Source organism: Rhinoderma darwinii, chromosome 5 (genome assembly GCF_050947455.1).
Source record: "Rhinoderma darwinii isolate aRhiDar2 chromosome 5, aRhiDar2.hap1, whole genome shotgun sequence".
Lineage (NCBI taxonomy): Eukaryota > Metazoa > Chordata > Amphibia > Anura > Rhinodermatidae > Rhinoderma > Rhinoderma darwinii.
Genome location: NC_134691.1, coordinates 82,277,763 through 82,295,723, shown reverse-complemented (window position 1 = coordinate 82,295,723; position 17,961 = coordinate 82,277,763). Strand labels below are relative to the sequence as shown.

At 38.7% G+C, this 17,961-nt stretch overlaps 1 protein-coding gene across 2 annotated transcripts in view; it reads right to left on the bottom strand.

Moving 5' to 3' along the window:
- Positions 1-17,961, bottom strand: part of TOX (thymocyte selection associated high mobility group box) — a 253,276-nt gene that overhangs the window by 175,407 nt on the left and 59,908 nt on the right. The window contains exon 2 of one of the 2 annotated variants that reach the window (XM_075828315.1): positions 12,953-13,036. The exons of the other annotated variant lie outside the window; for it this stretch is intronic. Coding sequence (XP_075684430.1) covers positions 12,953-13,036 — 84 coding nt within the window. The remainder of the gene's footprint in view (positions 1-12,952; positions 13,037-17,961) is intronic. 2 annotated transcript variants of the gene reach the window in all.

Genomic DNA, 17,961 nt, shown 5'->3' with positions numbered 1-17,961 from the left:
TCAGACGTTTTTGCTCACTGCGTGTGAACATACCCTCACAAGATAACCAATGCTCTTCAATTCAACTGTCAGTGATTTTTATGTTATGTCTTAATGGTGTTTGTGTTTCTATATGTACCGTATACAGTGTCCACCAAAAGTTCCGGAACACCCTCATAACTTTTGAACGGCTCCATGTAGAGGGTTGAAATTTGGTGTGATTTAATGGGGTCATAAAATCTACCAGTTAACGTTCAAAAAAAACCACCCCACCCTCTTGAGGGCGGTGGGGTGGGCGGGGGTAGCAAAATATTAAATGGCACGGGGAGTCGAGTTCATTTGAAAGCTCTTTTCAATAAATAAACGATGCTGCAAACGATTTTGAGATAGGATTTTTTTTAACTGAGATATTTAACGTTAAAGTTATCATCTTCATTGTCGGCTACTGCCAGTGTTAGCATTACCCAAAATGTACCGCGCGGAGGTCGCACGGTTGGATTTACATCTCATCGGGGTGCTAGATTAATATGGGTCCCCTTGCCTCTCACTTTTGTGTGTGTGTGTGCGCAAGCGCGCGTGTGCGTGTGTGTGTACACAGCCCGAGATAAGGACCCCGGGGTTCGTCATTCCCCCCGGTATTTAACGACTACAAACACTCTCTACGCTGTCTGTGTGTGCGTGTGTGTGTGTGTGTGTGTGTGTGTGTGTGTGTGTGTGTGTGTGTTCGTGTGTGTGTGTTGTCCGGCCAACCAAAGCAAGACAGAGGACATGCATTATGTGTATTAGTAAAAACATAACAATTACTGTATTAAATCAAATGTTCGAACTGATGTCCTTCAACAACTTGACAGTGTCCTAAGCGAACGTAAAATGTGTCGATAACGTTATTTATAACATCCGGTGTGATTGAATTCGAAATGTTCACTATTCTTTCCCGCAGCTCGTCTAAGTTTGCAATCCTAGTCTCGTAGACTTTACTTTTTAAATACCCCCAGTAAAAAAAAGTCTAATGGGGTCAGATCTGGTGATCTCGGTGGCCAATGTATCGGGCCTCTTCTACCAATCCATTGATCAGGAAAATTATCGTTCAGAAGATTTCGAGCTTGCAGAGAAAAATCAGCCGGAGCTCCATTCTGCTGATACCAAACATTGCGGAAAGCTTCCTTTAATGAAAAACGGTCCTACAATATGATTGAGCAATATTCTGGCCCAAGCGTTAACCTTCTGAGGATACTGGGTATGACTGTATCTCATCCAATGTGGATTTTCGTCTGCCCAATACCTCATGTTCTGTCGATTTACAAATGTAGCTTCATCCAAAAAACAGGTCCAGTTGAAAATCTGATGATTATCATTTATCATCAAATCGTGTCATCATTGTATCGCAAAATTCCACTCTTCTGTCATAGTCATCTTCGGATAGCTCCTGAACTAGACGTATTTTATAAAGATGATAATGATGCCTCTTCAAAATTCAACGGACTGATGTGGCGCTGATATCATTTTGTTGTGCTCCACTCGAGACAGATGTATGAGGATTATCATGTACAGTGAGCAGAACATCTAAACCTTTTTCATCATTACCGGCATGTTTGGGTCTTCCGGATCTTGGTGCGTCTTTAATTGGACCGGTCATTTAGAAATGATGAACAGTTCTTTTAACGGTTGACTAAGAAATTGGATCACGGATAGGATAAGTGGCATTTAATAAAGCTGCTACTTCACGATAGGATCTTATTTTTTATTCGCCATACCCTCTCATCATCAATAAAGTGATGCTTTCCGTTTCGGTCAAATGCATTTTGTGATATGACAATAGAAATGTACAAATATGAAAATTACTCTCCAAATTAGCGCTCTCTGAAATTCATAAGCGACTACCGAAATGTGTACACATGAAATCATGTTACAATCGTAGACAAGGTCCATTTTGTATCACCGAGGCCGATTGTAATAATACGTAATTTAAAGTCACCTTGATGTGACATTCCCAAGCTCACACACACACGTGCCCACACACATTTATGATTTTACCTGCGCGGTACATTTTGGGTATTGCTAACACCGGCGGTAGCCGATAATGAAGATGATAACTTTAAAGTTAAATATCTCAGCGAAAAATCGATTGAGGCATTGTTTTCGTATTGAAAAGAGCTTTCAAATGAGCCCTTATTCGACGCCCCGTGCCATTCAAGATTTTGATGCCCCCGCCCACCCCACCGCCCCCAAGGGGGTGGGGTATATTTTTTGGGCATTAACTGGTATATTTTATGACCCCATTAAATCCCAACAAATTTCAACCCTCAACCTCGAGCCGTTCAAAAGTTATGAGGGTGTTCTGGAACTTTTGGTGGGCACTGTATATATATATATATATATATATATATATATATATAACGCCAAGTTAAATAATTTTTCCCCGGATTGATGTGGGTCCCATCCCTGGGACATCCAACCATAAGTACAATTAAGCAGGCAGCAGATAGTGAAATACCCTTTAAATATTTGCTATGTATGTAAGACTTCTAAGTTTATGTTTAACTGTGTCAATGAACACACCCTGCTAATTCCATCTTTATCATATTATGACAGCTCCTTTGTAAACATTAAAGAAACACTTCAGAAGATACGGATACTTTGTGTTATGCCTAGTGCAGGGGCGGTGTATGACTTCTATCTTTGAATGTTCCTTGAATCTCTGAGTGATGCCCGCTCCCTCAGGCCCAGCACTGGGCATAACATCAGTTTTTACTAGAGTTTCTCTTTAATATCTATCCATAGATAATAAAGAATTGGTGACAGATTCCATATTGTGACCTACATTGTTGTCCCAATTCAAACAGGTCCTTGTGCTCCCGGAAACTCTCCCTTCAGTCCTAATGGGATAATTATGTAAACTGGAAAATTTGACACAGTACATTACACAAGCTGCCTGCTGTCTGGAAGTATGTTTTTAACCAAAAGGTCTGTAGTTCTCATACCGGGACCGACTTTAAACAGTAGTAATTGCCCCAGGTAAGATAAGGGACTCTCACTAGTCATACTTTATTTCTGCATATGGCGAAATATCAGTTTTTACTTTTAACTGGAAAGTTTACATATAAGTAATTTTACTAATTAAAGAAAAAGCCAAAACTAAGTGTGAAAGCCTCATATACAACAGGGGTTAACTAACAAAAACCTGTGAGAAGTTTGTTGCGGTTTTACGAGACTATAATGAGCAGATCTGAAAGACATTTCAATGGTGGTGGTGCAGCTTCTTTGTGGATATTGTTCTTTGATAAGCTGCAACAAAGGATACAAGAACACAAAGCATCTATACAATGCACATCTCTGTTCAAAGCAAAGCATGGAACATTAATTACATGACACCGATGCAGTTCTTACGCCGGCATATATCATCTTCCAAAGCTACTCTTGGACTGAAGGCTGACTGTCACCTATGGCCATACCTAAGTTTATTGTTCATATTCCACAATAGCAATATACAATATACAAATATTAGTAATTATAATACCATCTTTAATTTTGTTACAGGACATGTATATCTTTTAAGGGTGTTCATCTGCTTGGCACCACCATTAGCTAAAGATTCATTTACTGTAAACTTCAGCATTAAGTAGACTCTATGGTCCATGACCTATAATATCATGCCTTTTTTTAAAAACAAAAAAAATCCCAGATGCTTTAGGTTGGTAGCAGGACTTTCCAAATACAAGAGATATAGGAGGAAACTCTAAAAATTCTGGCGGACTGAAGCCACTACAAGGGGGAGGCATAATAGCTTGCTAGACATAACTTTTAAATTGAACTCAATAATAAAATAGTATGCAGTGAGCTCTCTAGCTCACCCTAGTGGTGGCTGCAGGCAACGCATTTTTGGCCAAGTTATGACCATTTTCGTATTTATGCAAATGAGGCTTGCAAAAGTACAACTGGGCGTGTTGAAAAGTAAAAGTACAACTGGGCGTGTATTATGTGCGTACATCGGGGCGTGTTTACTACTTTTACTAGCTGGGCGTTCTGAAGAGAAGTATCATCCACTTCTCTTCAGAACGCCCAGCTTCTGGCAGTGCAGATCTGTGACGTCACTCACAGGTCCTGCATCGTGTCGGCAGCAGAGGCTACAGATGATTCTGCAGCAGCATCGGCGTTTGCAGGTAAGTCGATGTAGCTACTTACCTGCAAACGCTGATGCTGCTGCAGAATCAACTGTAGCCTCTGGTGCCGACACGATGCAGGACCTGTGAGTGACGTCACAGATCTGCACTGCCAGAAGCTGGGCGTTGTGAAGAGAAGTGGATGATACTTCTCTTCAGAACGCCCAGCTATTAAAAGTAGTAAACACGCCCCGATGTACGCACACAATACACGCCCAGTTGTACTTTTACTTTTCAACACGCCCAGTTGTACTTTTGCAAGCCTCATTTGCATAAATACGAAAATGGTCATAACTTGGCCAAAAATGCTCGTTTTTTAAAAATAAAAACGTTACTGTAATCTACATTGCAGCGCCTATCTGCTGCAATAGCAGATAGGGGTTGCAAAATCTGGTGACAGAGCCTCTTTAACTCTAGGGCTATGCAGGGGATTGGAAGTTCAGTAACAGAGAAACAGCTATAAAGATATATTATCAAATTAATCAGCACATGCTGTTGGACCTAAAAACTACATAGTGTTCAAATGTGGATATTCACTTTGAAGTATATGCATGGCAGTCATTAAACAGAAATATTTTAAGCCCCATGCCACTAAGCAACATACATATAAGCTCGATACACCTTAATTAGTACAGTGTGTATAGACCATATCTAAAAGCCACACAAACAACAAAAAATAACAAAATCAAAGAAAATTATTTTTTTTAAAGTGATCTGAGAGTTTTATTACTTGTGTGGTAGAAGCAGATGAGCTGTATAGGAGCATGTCCAAAAGGATCTGTTCTGCAACATAGGTACTTTTGCAAATGTAAGAACACATTCTGAATATGATGACTAGGATATACTGTTTCATAGCTCTTCTATTTAAACCATCTCAACATTCCCAAAAATTGGGAGGAGAAGTGAGACAGAGTGTATACTACGAAGGTTACACCCAATTGTCCAATCATAGACATTAGAGGATATGGACGTTCCAGGAAGTGGGCCCCCTCTCCAAACCTCAATCCATGAGCCAGAGCCTATTGATGTGTTACATAGTTGTCCATTTAGTTATATGTGCTCCATGTAACACTAGCTACAAGAAGAAAATTTAGTCGAGATGTCACAACTCTTTCTTCCATCTCGCCAAATAATGATCCTCCCGATAGAATCATTATTGCCCAGCCCTAAATGATATCACACAACTTTATGTACTGCCTAAAACAAACATTCTTCCAGGGATACTTCCAAAATATGTTCATAATATTACCCAGTTTAATAACAACTGAACAGAAGATGCAAATCTAACAATCAAGTTCTTGTCTTGGAAATGACCTCACATGAGATAGTATAAGCAATAACAAAATAGACATCCACTTCTTTGTAATTATTTTTCTAATTAAAATAACTAGTACTTTTCCAAGGAGCAGAATCCTCCATAGTCATGCTTTATTGTTTTGAAAGATTACATCTATTCATTTTGTAAACTGTTTTCCTATTTACAAAAAAAAACTAAAACTTTAGCTTTCTCCTAAATTACTGAACAAATTGTCTAAGGCCTAGTCCACAGAGAGTTTTTTGCTGCTGTTTTTTCTGCAGAAACCATGCCAGAAACCGCGCCAAAAAAGGCCTAAATCGCCTCCTATTGAAATCAATGGAAGACGGAGGCGTTTCTTTTCCGTGAGCAGAAAAAAACGCTCGCTGGAAGAAAAAAAGCGACATGCTCTTTCTTCAGATGTTTCCGTCTCTGACCTCCCATTGACATCAATGGGAGGCAAAGAAAGTGTTTTTTCACTGTATTTTTTAAAAACGATGTGACAAACGCCGCAAAAAACGCGGCAAAGAAAATGCAGGCAGGTAAAAACTTGCCTCAAAATTTCTTCACGATTTTTTTGCCTGCAAAAAACTCTGGGTGAACATACCCTAAGAGGTGACATTTTTCAACCTACAAACATTTCAAGTACCAAACCAAATATAAATATAAATTTATTTAATTTAATGTATTATTTATTTGTGATACTCAGAATAGTGTTATCGGCACAAGTATAAATCAATGTTGAGCATTTTTAAATCTGTGTTAACAGTAAAAAATAAAAATAAAAACACTTAAAATGCATGAGAAGAATATGAGAACGTTTTTATGTGCCAGAGGCAATACATAAGTAAAGAAAACAATTCACAATTGTCCCCACCATTAGTGATGCTACCTGGAGAGGAGTAGCAACACTGGAGAAACATTATTGTCAGAAAGATCTACTTTCATGGGATGAACACCTAACCATAGATGGTTCTTGGTTTACTTTGGCCATTGATACCCTTTCTTTATTATTTTACTTTTTGTATTCACTGAGAGGGTTACAAAGGCACAAGGATTATTTCAAAAAAGACAAAAGCCATTTGAATAATGGATTTTGCTTCAATAGCTTATACTATTGTGAGAGGAAAGCTAGACTGTAGATAACAATACAAAAACCAAGAAGATAAACACAATAAAGTAACTCAAACTTTTAAAAAAGAGTTGTTGGAAGTCCCAATGTAGTAGAAAACATAACAGAATACAAAATATGTAAAGGACACCATGAGGAATCACAAAACAGTGATATAATGTCACAATAGAGTCATAAGAAGGAAAATTAGGTTTAGCTTATTGGAAAATGAGCTTTGTTGTTCACTTAAGCTGCCTGACCAACGATGTTGAGGAAAAATGTGTTTTAGCTTTTTCCTATCTAATTCTGTTGTTTGCCCCAACATAAGCGCTGCCCCTCAACTTCCACTGCATTCACAGACTGTGTTTGTTAAGGCCCTATTACACCGGCCGATTTTGGCCGGTGCAGCAAGCGTCGATCAATGAGACAGGTCGTTGTTCGGAACTCGTTTGCTCTATATGAGCTACATATGAGGACGAGGGGTCGTTGCTCTGATCGCTCGTCCCCATACATTATTATCATGTCGGCAGCGCTTCTCCCTGTTTACACAGGGAGATGTGCTGTCGACAACGATAATATTTAACTTTTTTAAAACCATACGATCAGCAAATGAACGAGCGTTTGCTCGTTCATCTGCTGATCGCTGCCTTGTTTACACAGGGCAATTATCGGCAACGAGTGTTCTATGAACGATCGTTTGCCTGATAATTGCCCAGCATAAAACCCCCTTTAGTAGAAAAGTAGGACTTCAAATAATTGTCAATGATTTTATGTTTATTGTTAGGTTAAAGGTTGTTATCTGTTTTTCAATTACAATGTTTAAATACTCAACTAAGTAAGAGAGAAGTCCCCTCCCCATTTAGGACACTCATCTATTAGCCAGAGTGGAAAGCGGCTCCAAAGAGTGCCTCTCACTCTGGAGGACCCAAAACATCCATGCTTGACATGGACAGTCCATTCATTCCATTGGGGACTGTGCAATGCTTAATTTCTCCTGTGGTGGTGCTGCAGGGGAATTCAAAACTTCCAGTCAGGTCCCCCATAGATTACAGTTGAATACTGGGGTTCCCAGCAAGACAACACCTTAGTGTTCTGTCCCAATCTTCCTTGACCTATGTTACACCAAAATTTTGGTGTACCATAATATCAAGGAACATTTTGTTGTAAAAAGTCTCTGTATATACAATCCAGAGTGACCATATTTCTTAAATCTATCCAAGGACAAAGAACACATCAAACAAGGTTCTAATAATTGCCTCTCTATACTTTATGTTCTTCACTGCAAAATGTAACTTAAAACTTGACATTCCCTAAGGTATTAATGATTTACGTGGTCGTACAAAGTGCACAATTTCATGTGATGCCAACAAAACATGCAAGTTGGCAATTTCATGGAAATATGGAGTGTTTGTGTGACCTACATTTAGTAAATGCACTTTTCATTGTTTTTAGAACACAGACTTTCTGTATTTAATATAATCCTACAAAAGCAATTTTAAAATTACTTTAGTTCTCTTTCCATTTGACAATTTGTCTAAATCCCTTAACACAACACATTACAGTTATGTAAGTGGTATTTTTTCAAATATAAGCCATCAAATAATGTTTTTTAAAAAATAGAATGAATAATATGTCTGAATTTGAGAAAGTTAGGAGAAAAGTACCAGGCTATAGACTACATTCTTCTTAAAAATATATGTAAAATCTGTGTTGATTTAACATGAAAAGACATAGGTTGGCCATACAAATAAATCAATGTTTAGGCTAAACATCTTTTTAAGATGGCAAGACAGACCATTCCTACAATAACCATGCTCAGCTACATGGTCATATTAGTTTTATTATAGGCAGGGGATGTGACCTTGTGAGGTTTTTTTTTATCAAGTTTTGCCCTCCCTTATTTCAGGTAAAACAAAAAAAAAATCGGATAAATATAATCTACAACCCCCAATTCATTTCCCCCCTGAATGCCCAGTAACCCATAACCATTAGATTGTCAGCCACTATAATATATATAGCCATATATTTGAGTGGTTGTCAAAATATACTATTAATTTGTGTTAATGGCCAAGTCGCCAGAACAATTAAATAACGGGCCAGATGAACCTGAATGTTTCACTATGGAAGTGTTCCCTAACCGGTGGCTTTTGTCCCTCCTGCATGTGTCTCTCCAGCTGTTGGCAGCTCTGGAAACTGGCAGTTAAAACTAAGGTAAAAGTCATAACACCAAGTATTACATTTTATATTATTCTTCATTTTTCCTTTTTAGTCTGGTTTAACACCATCGGTCACACAAAAAGTTGGATACCACTGCCCTATGGGAATAAAAGTCAGAAGCGACTTTGAGATCGCTGTAGAGCATCCAGCCATGTCAGATTTCTTGCAATGTTTGCAATGTTGTTTGTAACTTTTATTTCTGATTGGGAAACATCGGTATTGCGATGCAATTCAGGGTAATCTTGTGATTTTACAGCAATTCATGGGCGATAACATGGAGCTCTGGCCTAAGGGACCTTATAATGTTAACTTAATGGGTCTATTCAGATAACTTGAAAAGTTGTGGATTCCCTCAAGATACACTGGTTCTAATCTAGATCATCCATAGGGATCTCAATGCTCTAATAGGGAAGATCAAAATAATTTAGAGCAGGCAACCCTGGCTGTGGGGGACTGAAAATGGGGACATCTGTCAATGACCATATGAAAAACAAGCCTTGCCAACTTCAGGTCCAGAATGTGACTTACACCCATTGTACCTTCATGCATTCATAAACCGTTTGCATCATATACTGTATTTGTAGCACGTATATTCACTATATCTTTAAATGCCAAAAAACAATAACACTATTTGGTTCTCTTTAAGTATATACGTATTTTATGAATTATTATACAGGTTTTTTTTCTTGTTTTTTTTTTTGTAATGATTGCATATGTCCGGCACTCCTCTCAGTGATTGTTTACATGCAGGCAGCATGTGACCGCTGCAGCCAATCAGAGGGTTTCGCAGTCTTGTGTTGTATTCCTGGCATGATGCCAGAAATACGATTCGTCACCGCTGAGCCCTCTGAATGGTTGCAGCGGTCACATACTGCCTCCATATAAACAATCGCCGAGAGGGGAGCCGGACATTTGAAGTCATTACTAAAAAAATTTAAGGAGCTTGTAAAGCCCTTTTTGATACGGATACAATTACGGCTGCATTAGAACTGCTCAGAATGATTGTACTACATAAATTTAGGCACATTTGTTTAAGAACATGCACATTTTATATATAACTTGGGCATAAAATGTTACTGAATTTGGTCACAAAACCGAAAATTAATGAGGAATATTGATGCAGCCACTATATATTGCCTAAAGTAAAATAAAAATATCTGCATATAAATATCCAATTAACTAAATAAGACTTGTTTTAATTAATAATGCTCATAAAATGTAAGTGTTTCTTGCCAAGCAACCTAATTTTATGGAACTCAATCTAAAAGTATACGTGCATTGAATAAAAACACGTCTTCCTCAATGTGTATATGATTAGATTCTGAACAATTCAAACCGTGTATACTCAATATGCAAATATGAAACAAAGACCTAAAAGACCTAAAAGACATTACATGCCGCCATGTGGAAACACAAACACACACATGCTAAGTCTAAGAAGGTAATAGATAGTTATGTGAACAATATTAATGCTATGATCATTTTTGTGGGGTATGCTGTAGGGTTTTGCTTTCTTACAACATTTTAAAATGATTAAACAAATCACTTTTTGCCGGAGGAAAATTCTGCATCAAAATTCCGTTTGGAATTTTGAGGCAGATTTTGATCTGCCTGCATGTGGTTTGCCGCGTTTTTCGCGGCATTTTTCAAAAACGCGTCCTCCTCCCATTGAAATCAATGGGAGGCATTTTCGGATGTTTTTTGGCGCAGTTTCCGCATCACAAAAAGGTGTAAAAAGACTCTGTGTGAACAGGGTGCAAAATGTTTATTAATGGTAACAGTTATTTTAGGTTGGGAAGAGGCTAGTCACAATAAAAAGACTACAGTATGTATAAAATGGTTAAAACTTTATTGAATAAATAATAAAAGGAATGCCCAATATTATGTAAAAAAAGCTAAATCACTGTGTAAAGAAAAGTTATGCAAATTTCTAATATACTTAGGGGCAGATTTACTAAGACTGCTATTTCATACGCCAGTCTTAGCCATCTGCTCCGCTTGATGAAGATGTGACAGTTTTATTAAGAGGCGCCCAACTCTTAATAAATCTGCCACATCTGCCCGTTGGCCCTTTTGCGACTTTTTTACACCAGAAAACTGGCACAGAAAGGTTGATAAATCCCGCTATGTGTTTAAGTTGCTAACCATTTTTAAACCTAAAACAATTCATGTTTACATGCAGAAGCTGAAAAGAATCCTGACCAACTCCTGCTATCACAGTTGCAGCTTGTTACAATGTATCAACGTAAGGTAAAGAAAGCAGCAGAGCAGATGTCCCACACTCAAGGCTTGATGGCTTATACCTTAACTGATGCATTGTAAGAAGCCTATCCACTGTGCGGGCAGGACTAGGTAAGGAGGGATTTATCACTTCTGAGTGTAAACTGACTGAATGTTATAAACATCAACCACTAGGGGACAAGGGATGATCTATTAACCCCTTTGTGCTATGTAGTTAACGCCAAGCAGCCCTACTTGTACAGTGCAGGGATGGTGAAGGAAAAGGAAGCGTTCACAGTGTGTCAGATGTATATTGTGATCATGGCCTATAAATGGTTAGATCGCGGGATGCTGATGGGTTGCCATGGCAGCCGGCGCTCTAAAGAAGGCCCCCATGTCAGTTATGTGGGTATGCCTGTTAGTTTTACACTGAAAGGTATAATATGCTGCAATACAGAAGTTTTGCCATGTATTATGGAAGCGAGAAAAAAAATTATATTTAAAAAAGTACACATAACTGGTATTGCCAAGCACAGTAAATGGCATAAATAAATTAAAAAAAAATGGCGGAATTGCAGTGCTTTGTTCAGTCCCCCTTCTAAAAAAAAGGAATCAAAGTTTATAAATAAGTCCAATGTACCCTAAAATGTATTCTACAACTCGTCTTGCAAAAGTTAAGCTCTGATGAAGCTCTGTCGATGGTAAAAAATAAAAATGTTAGGCCTCTCGCAATGTGGCAACAAAAAACAAAATGATTTATAAAAAAAAGTGTTTTTGTTGTGCAAAAAGTAGTAAATCATAAAAAATACTACAATATATAAAGTTCTAAGTATATAATCATAATGACCTGCAGAATAACGTGATCTCGTCATTTATACCACACACCGTAAAAACAAACAAATAAAAAACAATGGCAGAATTGCTTTTTTTTCCTATCCCACCCCCCCTCAAAAAATATGTTAGTTTGTCACAAAAATGATGCACACAATGATACAACCTGTCCTGCAAAAAAACAAAAAAGGTCTCGTACAGTTACGTCAACAGAAACATGTAAATGTTATGGGTAAGGCACATAGAAAAATCTCAATGTAGAGTTCTCTTCTTTGTCTGCGGTGTGAAGAACTAAAAAAGATATTTCATTTAATTGAGAACTACCATGGAGACCAATTTAAGTACTTGATTGACATTCATTTAATGTTAATAAGAACAATGTTCTGTGAAGGTCACAATGAAGCGATTTAAAAAGATGATAAAAAGAAAAACAATTATTTCTGTTGTGAATATCAACGAACCTGTTTCTAGAGGCAAGTCTACTGCAGATTAGTAAATGAAGAAGTGAATTTTACATAGCTCACCTCAACTACACATACAAAGTGACTTATTTTCCAATTATATTGTTCTGTAAAAATGAAAAACATATTTTACAAGTTATGGAAGGCCTATGTCACCTAGTCACTTCAGTCGCCTATAGCATAGCCCTGTAACATCACTCCTTTGGGTTGCCCTGGCTACTAAATTATAGCCAAAGTTCAGTGCAACTTGACCACAGGATCACGTCATGGATGCATTGGACCCAGAGGCGTAACTTAAAGCTGCGACCCAACGGAAAATCTGAAGCAGGGTTCCCCACCTATTATGTGCCATTTGTAATACTGGTGTTTATTTATGTGGCAGACCAACTGTTAAACTCCCTCAGCCATGAGAGCCCGAGTGCGTCCGCAACCTCTTCACCCCTATATCTATTGTATGCCCCGATTGGGCTACAGTCATTGTGCAGCGCAATGTAATCCTATGAAGGCGCCTGTCATAGACCGACTTTAATGTATGTCGTTACCTAGACCTAACCCTACAGAAAATGTGTAAGTGAATGTAAGGTGTTAGCCACTTTATAAATCTAAGCAACACTTTTTCAGGGACTGAAGAAGAGCATCTTGTTAAAATGAAAAGAAATCATAAAATTGCACTACTGACCATGTTTCCTTCCTTGTAAAGTCCGGCAATGATGTTCTGTACATGAAGGGCATAGGGGATATGCCCAGTAGGACTGCTGGCTACCTGGAACAGTATAAGTGCAAGAAAATGCATTAGACACACCATGGCCTATAACAGGGTCTCAAATGAGTCACCCTGAGGATTATACAATTCCTTAATATTTTTAAGGACATATATGATAGCAGTGTAATTGACTAGGTGTCACTGAGAAGAATGAGGAGTACACTTTTTGTCTCTTTTTAAAAAAAATGGACACCAGAACAAAACATAAAAATGGCAATACCTATGTAAAAAAAACAAACATCATTTCTAAACTTTGACAAACGTCTGATCTACTAGTGTTTGACATTATTATTATTATTATTATTTACAATTTGGGTGCAATTCTCTTTTATTGGGTGTAATTGACTCCACTAGTTTAGCCTTACTAGAGCTTCATATACTAAAGATGCTCTACTGTACATGCCCAAGTGAAAGACTCTCTAAATCCTAGCTTCTCAACGTGTGGCATACGTACCCCCTGGGGATTCACTGAATGTCTCTAGGGGTCTCACACTGTCCTCCTGTTTTTTAATAGGTGTAGCACAGTGAATGATGACAGCATTGGGGGTCTTCTAATATAATTTATATGATTAGGGGAGTACATGGCGTGGACCAGATTCAGAAACACACTGCGGCCAGATGTTTGCTGTTTGTCTATAAGAAACATATGAATATCTCTACCACAAAGCTCTTTGGTTGGAGTAATTTTTTTGCCGTATGTTGTGGTCAGTGGTGTTTTTTTTAAAGCACTCACTGCATACTCTATGTCAGTTGTTTTTATGAAGTATTTCTTCATAGACTTCAATAGTTTTTTTTTTAATTTGCTTTAACAAAAATGCATCAAAGACACATGTACCAAAAGATGTAAAAAACGCCACTAAAAGCACAATAAAAACGCTTACAACTTTAGAAAACTGTAGGTGTTTTTGTAGGCGGTTTTTGATGCAGTTATAAATAGCAGCAACAAAAAAACTGTGTGATCCCGGGCTTTAGGAACGTTGAGAAACAATGATATAAATGACCACTCTCTATCTCTTTAATCTCATTTCATTTTGCAAAGACAAACAGCTTTTTTTAATTTATATATTATTTATATATATTTATCTTTATATATATATATATATATATATATATATATAGATTTATATATATATATATATATATATACAAATAAAAATGTATATATAAAATATATATGTATATATATATATCTATATATATATATACACACACACACACACATACACACACACACACACACACACACACACACACAGTACTATGCAAAAGTTTTAGTCAGTTATGGAAAATTTCTGCAAAGTAGGAATGCTTACAAAAATAGAAGTGTTAACAGTTTTTTTTTATCAATTAACAAAATACAAAGTGAATGAACAGAAGAGAAATCTAAATCAAATCAATATTTGGTGTGACCAGCCTTTGCCTTTGAAACAGCATCAATTCTTATAGGCACACTTGCACACAGTTTCTGAAGGAAATCGGTAGGGAGCTTGTTCCAAACTAGGAGAACTAACCACAGATGTTCTGTGGATGTGGGCTTCATGAAATCCTATCTCTTCATGTAATCCCAGACAGACTTGATGATGTTTAAATCAGGGCTCTGTGGGGGCCATATCCAGTGGTGTAACTACTGCTATAGCAGCCGTAGTGGCTGCTACGGGGCCCGCAACATGAGGGGGCCCATGCCACCCGCCAGCACGGCCCCCCCCCATGGCTGGAGGCTCCGCTAGCAGTCGCTATGGCTGCTACAGCGCGACGCCACTGAAGGGGTTGCTCCTACAAAAGACATGCATCCCCTATCCACAGTCACCCGAAGTTCTCCATCACAGAACTCGGACTTCCGGGGTCTGTCTGCAGCTCCATAGAAATGAATTGTGCACTGGTCGCGCTTGTGCGCATGCGTGACCAGCGCACCTTTCATTTTTATTGAACTGCGCAGACTCCGGAAGTCCGAGGTTTGTCATGGAGAACTTGGGGGGACTTTCGGTCCCCCGTTCTCCTTATTGCTGCCAGCGATCACACATGTATCCCCTATCCTGTAGATAGGGGATATATCTCTTTTGTAGGACAAACTATAGGCCGTTTTTTTTTGGGGGGGGGGGCTATATGGCGTTAACTACAGGGGGGTCTGTATGGCGTTATCTATGGGGGGGTTCTGTATGGTGTTATCTACAGGGGTGTCTGTATGGTGTTATCTACAGGGGGGTCTGTATGGCGTTATCTACAGGGGGGGTCTGTATGGTGTTATCTATGGGGGGTTCTGTATGGTGTTATCTACAGGTGGGTCTGTATGGCGTTATCTATAGGGGGGGTCTGTATGGCATTATCTACGGGGGGTTCTGAATGGCGCTATCTACAGGGGGTGTCTATTTGGCGTTATCTACAGGGGTCTGTATGGCGTTATCTACAGGGAGCTGTATGGCGTTATCTACAGGGGGCTGTGTATGGTGCTATCTATAGGGGGGCGCTGTGTGGTGGAATCTACAGGGAGGCACTATCTACAAGGGGGGGGGGGTTGTGTGATACCCAGCGGAGGGGGGCCCCAGTCAAAAGTTTGCTATAGGGCCCAGTCTTTCCTAGTTACGCCCCTGGCCATGTCATCACTTCCAGGGCTCCTTGTACTCCTTTACGCTGAAGATAGTGCTTAATGACATTGGCTGTATGTTTGGGGCCGTTGTCCTGCTGCAGAATAAATTTGGAGTCAATCAGACGTCTCCCTAATGGTATAGCATGATGGATAACTATCTGCCTGTATTTCTTAGCATTGAGGGCACCATTAATCCTGACCAAATCCCCAAATCCATTTGCTGAAATGCAGCCCCAAACTTGCAAGGAACCTTCACCATGCTTTACTATTGCCTCCAGGCACTCATTATTGTACCGGTTTCCAGCCCTTCGGCAAATAAACTGCCTTCTATTACAGCCAAATATTTTAACTCATCAGTCCAGAGCACCTGTTGCCATTTTTCTGCACCCAAGTTCCAATCCTTTTGTGCATAGTTAAGTCACTTGGTCTTTTTTCCAAATTGAAGGTATCGCTTTTTGGCCACAGTTCTTCCATGAAGACCACTTTTGGTCAGACTACTCCAAACAGTATATGGATGTACCTGGGTCCCACTGGTTTCTGAGCTAACGGCTAAGCTTGACTTCCGATTTAAAAGTGAAGCAAGCATGATGTGTTTTTGATCTGCTGCACTAAGTTTCCTTTGCCACCCACTGCGTCTACGGTCTTCAATGTTGCCCGTTTCTTTGTGCTTCTTCAAAAGAGCTTTACATCACATCTTGAAACCCCATTCTGCTTTGAAATCTTTGCCTGAGACCTTACTGATGCAGTAAATCTACCTTGTGTTGTTGCTTTGCTTAGTCTTGCTGTGATGGACCTGTGACATGAAACTGTCTTCCACAACCTCACCTTTGTAGCAAAGGTCACCTTTGTCTTTTACTCACCCAGTTCTGAGCCTGTTTCTGTTAGGGTATGTGCACACGATAGCAGGCATTTACGTCTGAAAATACAGACTTTTTTCAGGAGAAAACAGCTGCCTCGTTTCAGTCGTAAATGCTCCTCCTCGCATTTTGCGAGGCTTCTCTGACAGCCGTAAATTTTGAGCTGCTCTTCATTGAATTCAATGAAGAACGGCTCAAATTACGTCTGAAAGAAGTGTCCTGCACTTCTTTTGACGAGGCTGTATTTTTACGCGTCGTCGTTTGACAGCGTAAATGACAGGTTGTCTGCACACTACGTCGGCAAACCCATTCAAATGAATGGGCAGATGTTTGCCGACGTATTGTAGCCCTATTTTCAGACGTAAAACGAGGCATAAAACGCCTCGTTTACGTCTGAAAATAGGTCGTGTGAACCCAGCCTTACAGTTAATCACTGTGTTTCATCCTACATATGAAAATGATGATCATTATCACCTGTTTGGTATAAATGGTTAATCATACACCTGACTATAATCCTACAAAATCAATAACTTTGTGCAAGTGTACCTTGAACAATTGATGCTGTTTAGAAGGCAAAGGGTGGTCGCACCAAATATTGATTTGATTTAGATTTATCTTCCGTTCATTCCCTTCATTTTGTTAATTGATAAAAAAAATTATATTTTTGAGAGCAGTCTTACTTTGCAGCATTTTTCCACAACTGCCTAAAACTTTTGCACAGTATTTATGCAATCATCAAACATAACTAAATCAGCTAAAACACCTCTACTGGCCTGCATCTAGAAACACTTAGAACATCATGTAGACATTGAGTAGTGGGAAAAGAGCATGTTCTATCTATTTCTTATTTGACTCAGATCCATATAAGAGCTATGGAAAAGACTAGATCTATTACATGGAAAACCATTGCTCCTTATAAAATCATTGTACTTTACATCTGTTTTATAGTTATAACATTTCAATAAAACTTAAAATAAGAGTGGCAGGCCATTACCGCTATTTCAATTATTAAATAGTGACTCAATAGCTGCATTGCAATGTATTGTACGTAGTATATACTATATAAAGCTTATTTGGAATGCAGACCAACATCTGGTAAAATTACTGAAGAGATCCTTCTGTTTCTGAAAAGCTAAAATCATCCCTGACATTCTGCAGATGTGTATACTTAAGATTTTGTTACATCCCAACTACACTCAGGATCAATTTAAACTACATTTTCTCCAGTATACTTTTTGCTCTCAAATGGAAAAAATTCCACACATAAATCATTATTCAGTGACACAAAGTAAACCTGACGTTACAAAAGGTTGCATAAAGGGAATGCATTCAACTGATTTGTCAAAACTTTTTATTCAAACATTGTTGGCAGTCAGGTTCATTGTCTGATAGCAGCAAATACTTGTCCTGTCAAGTGTACAGTCATCTACTGGCTGGTTAGCATGGTGAATATCTTACTTGTAACATGGATGTAGTGAAAATAA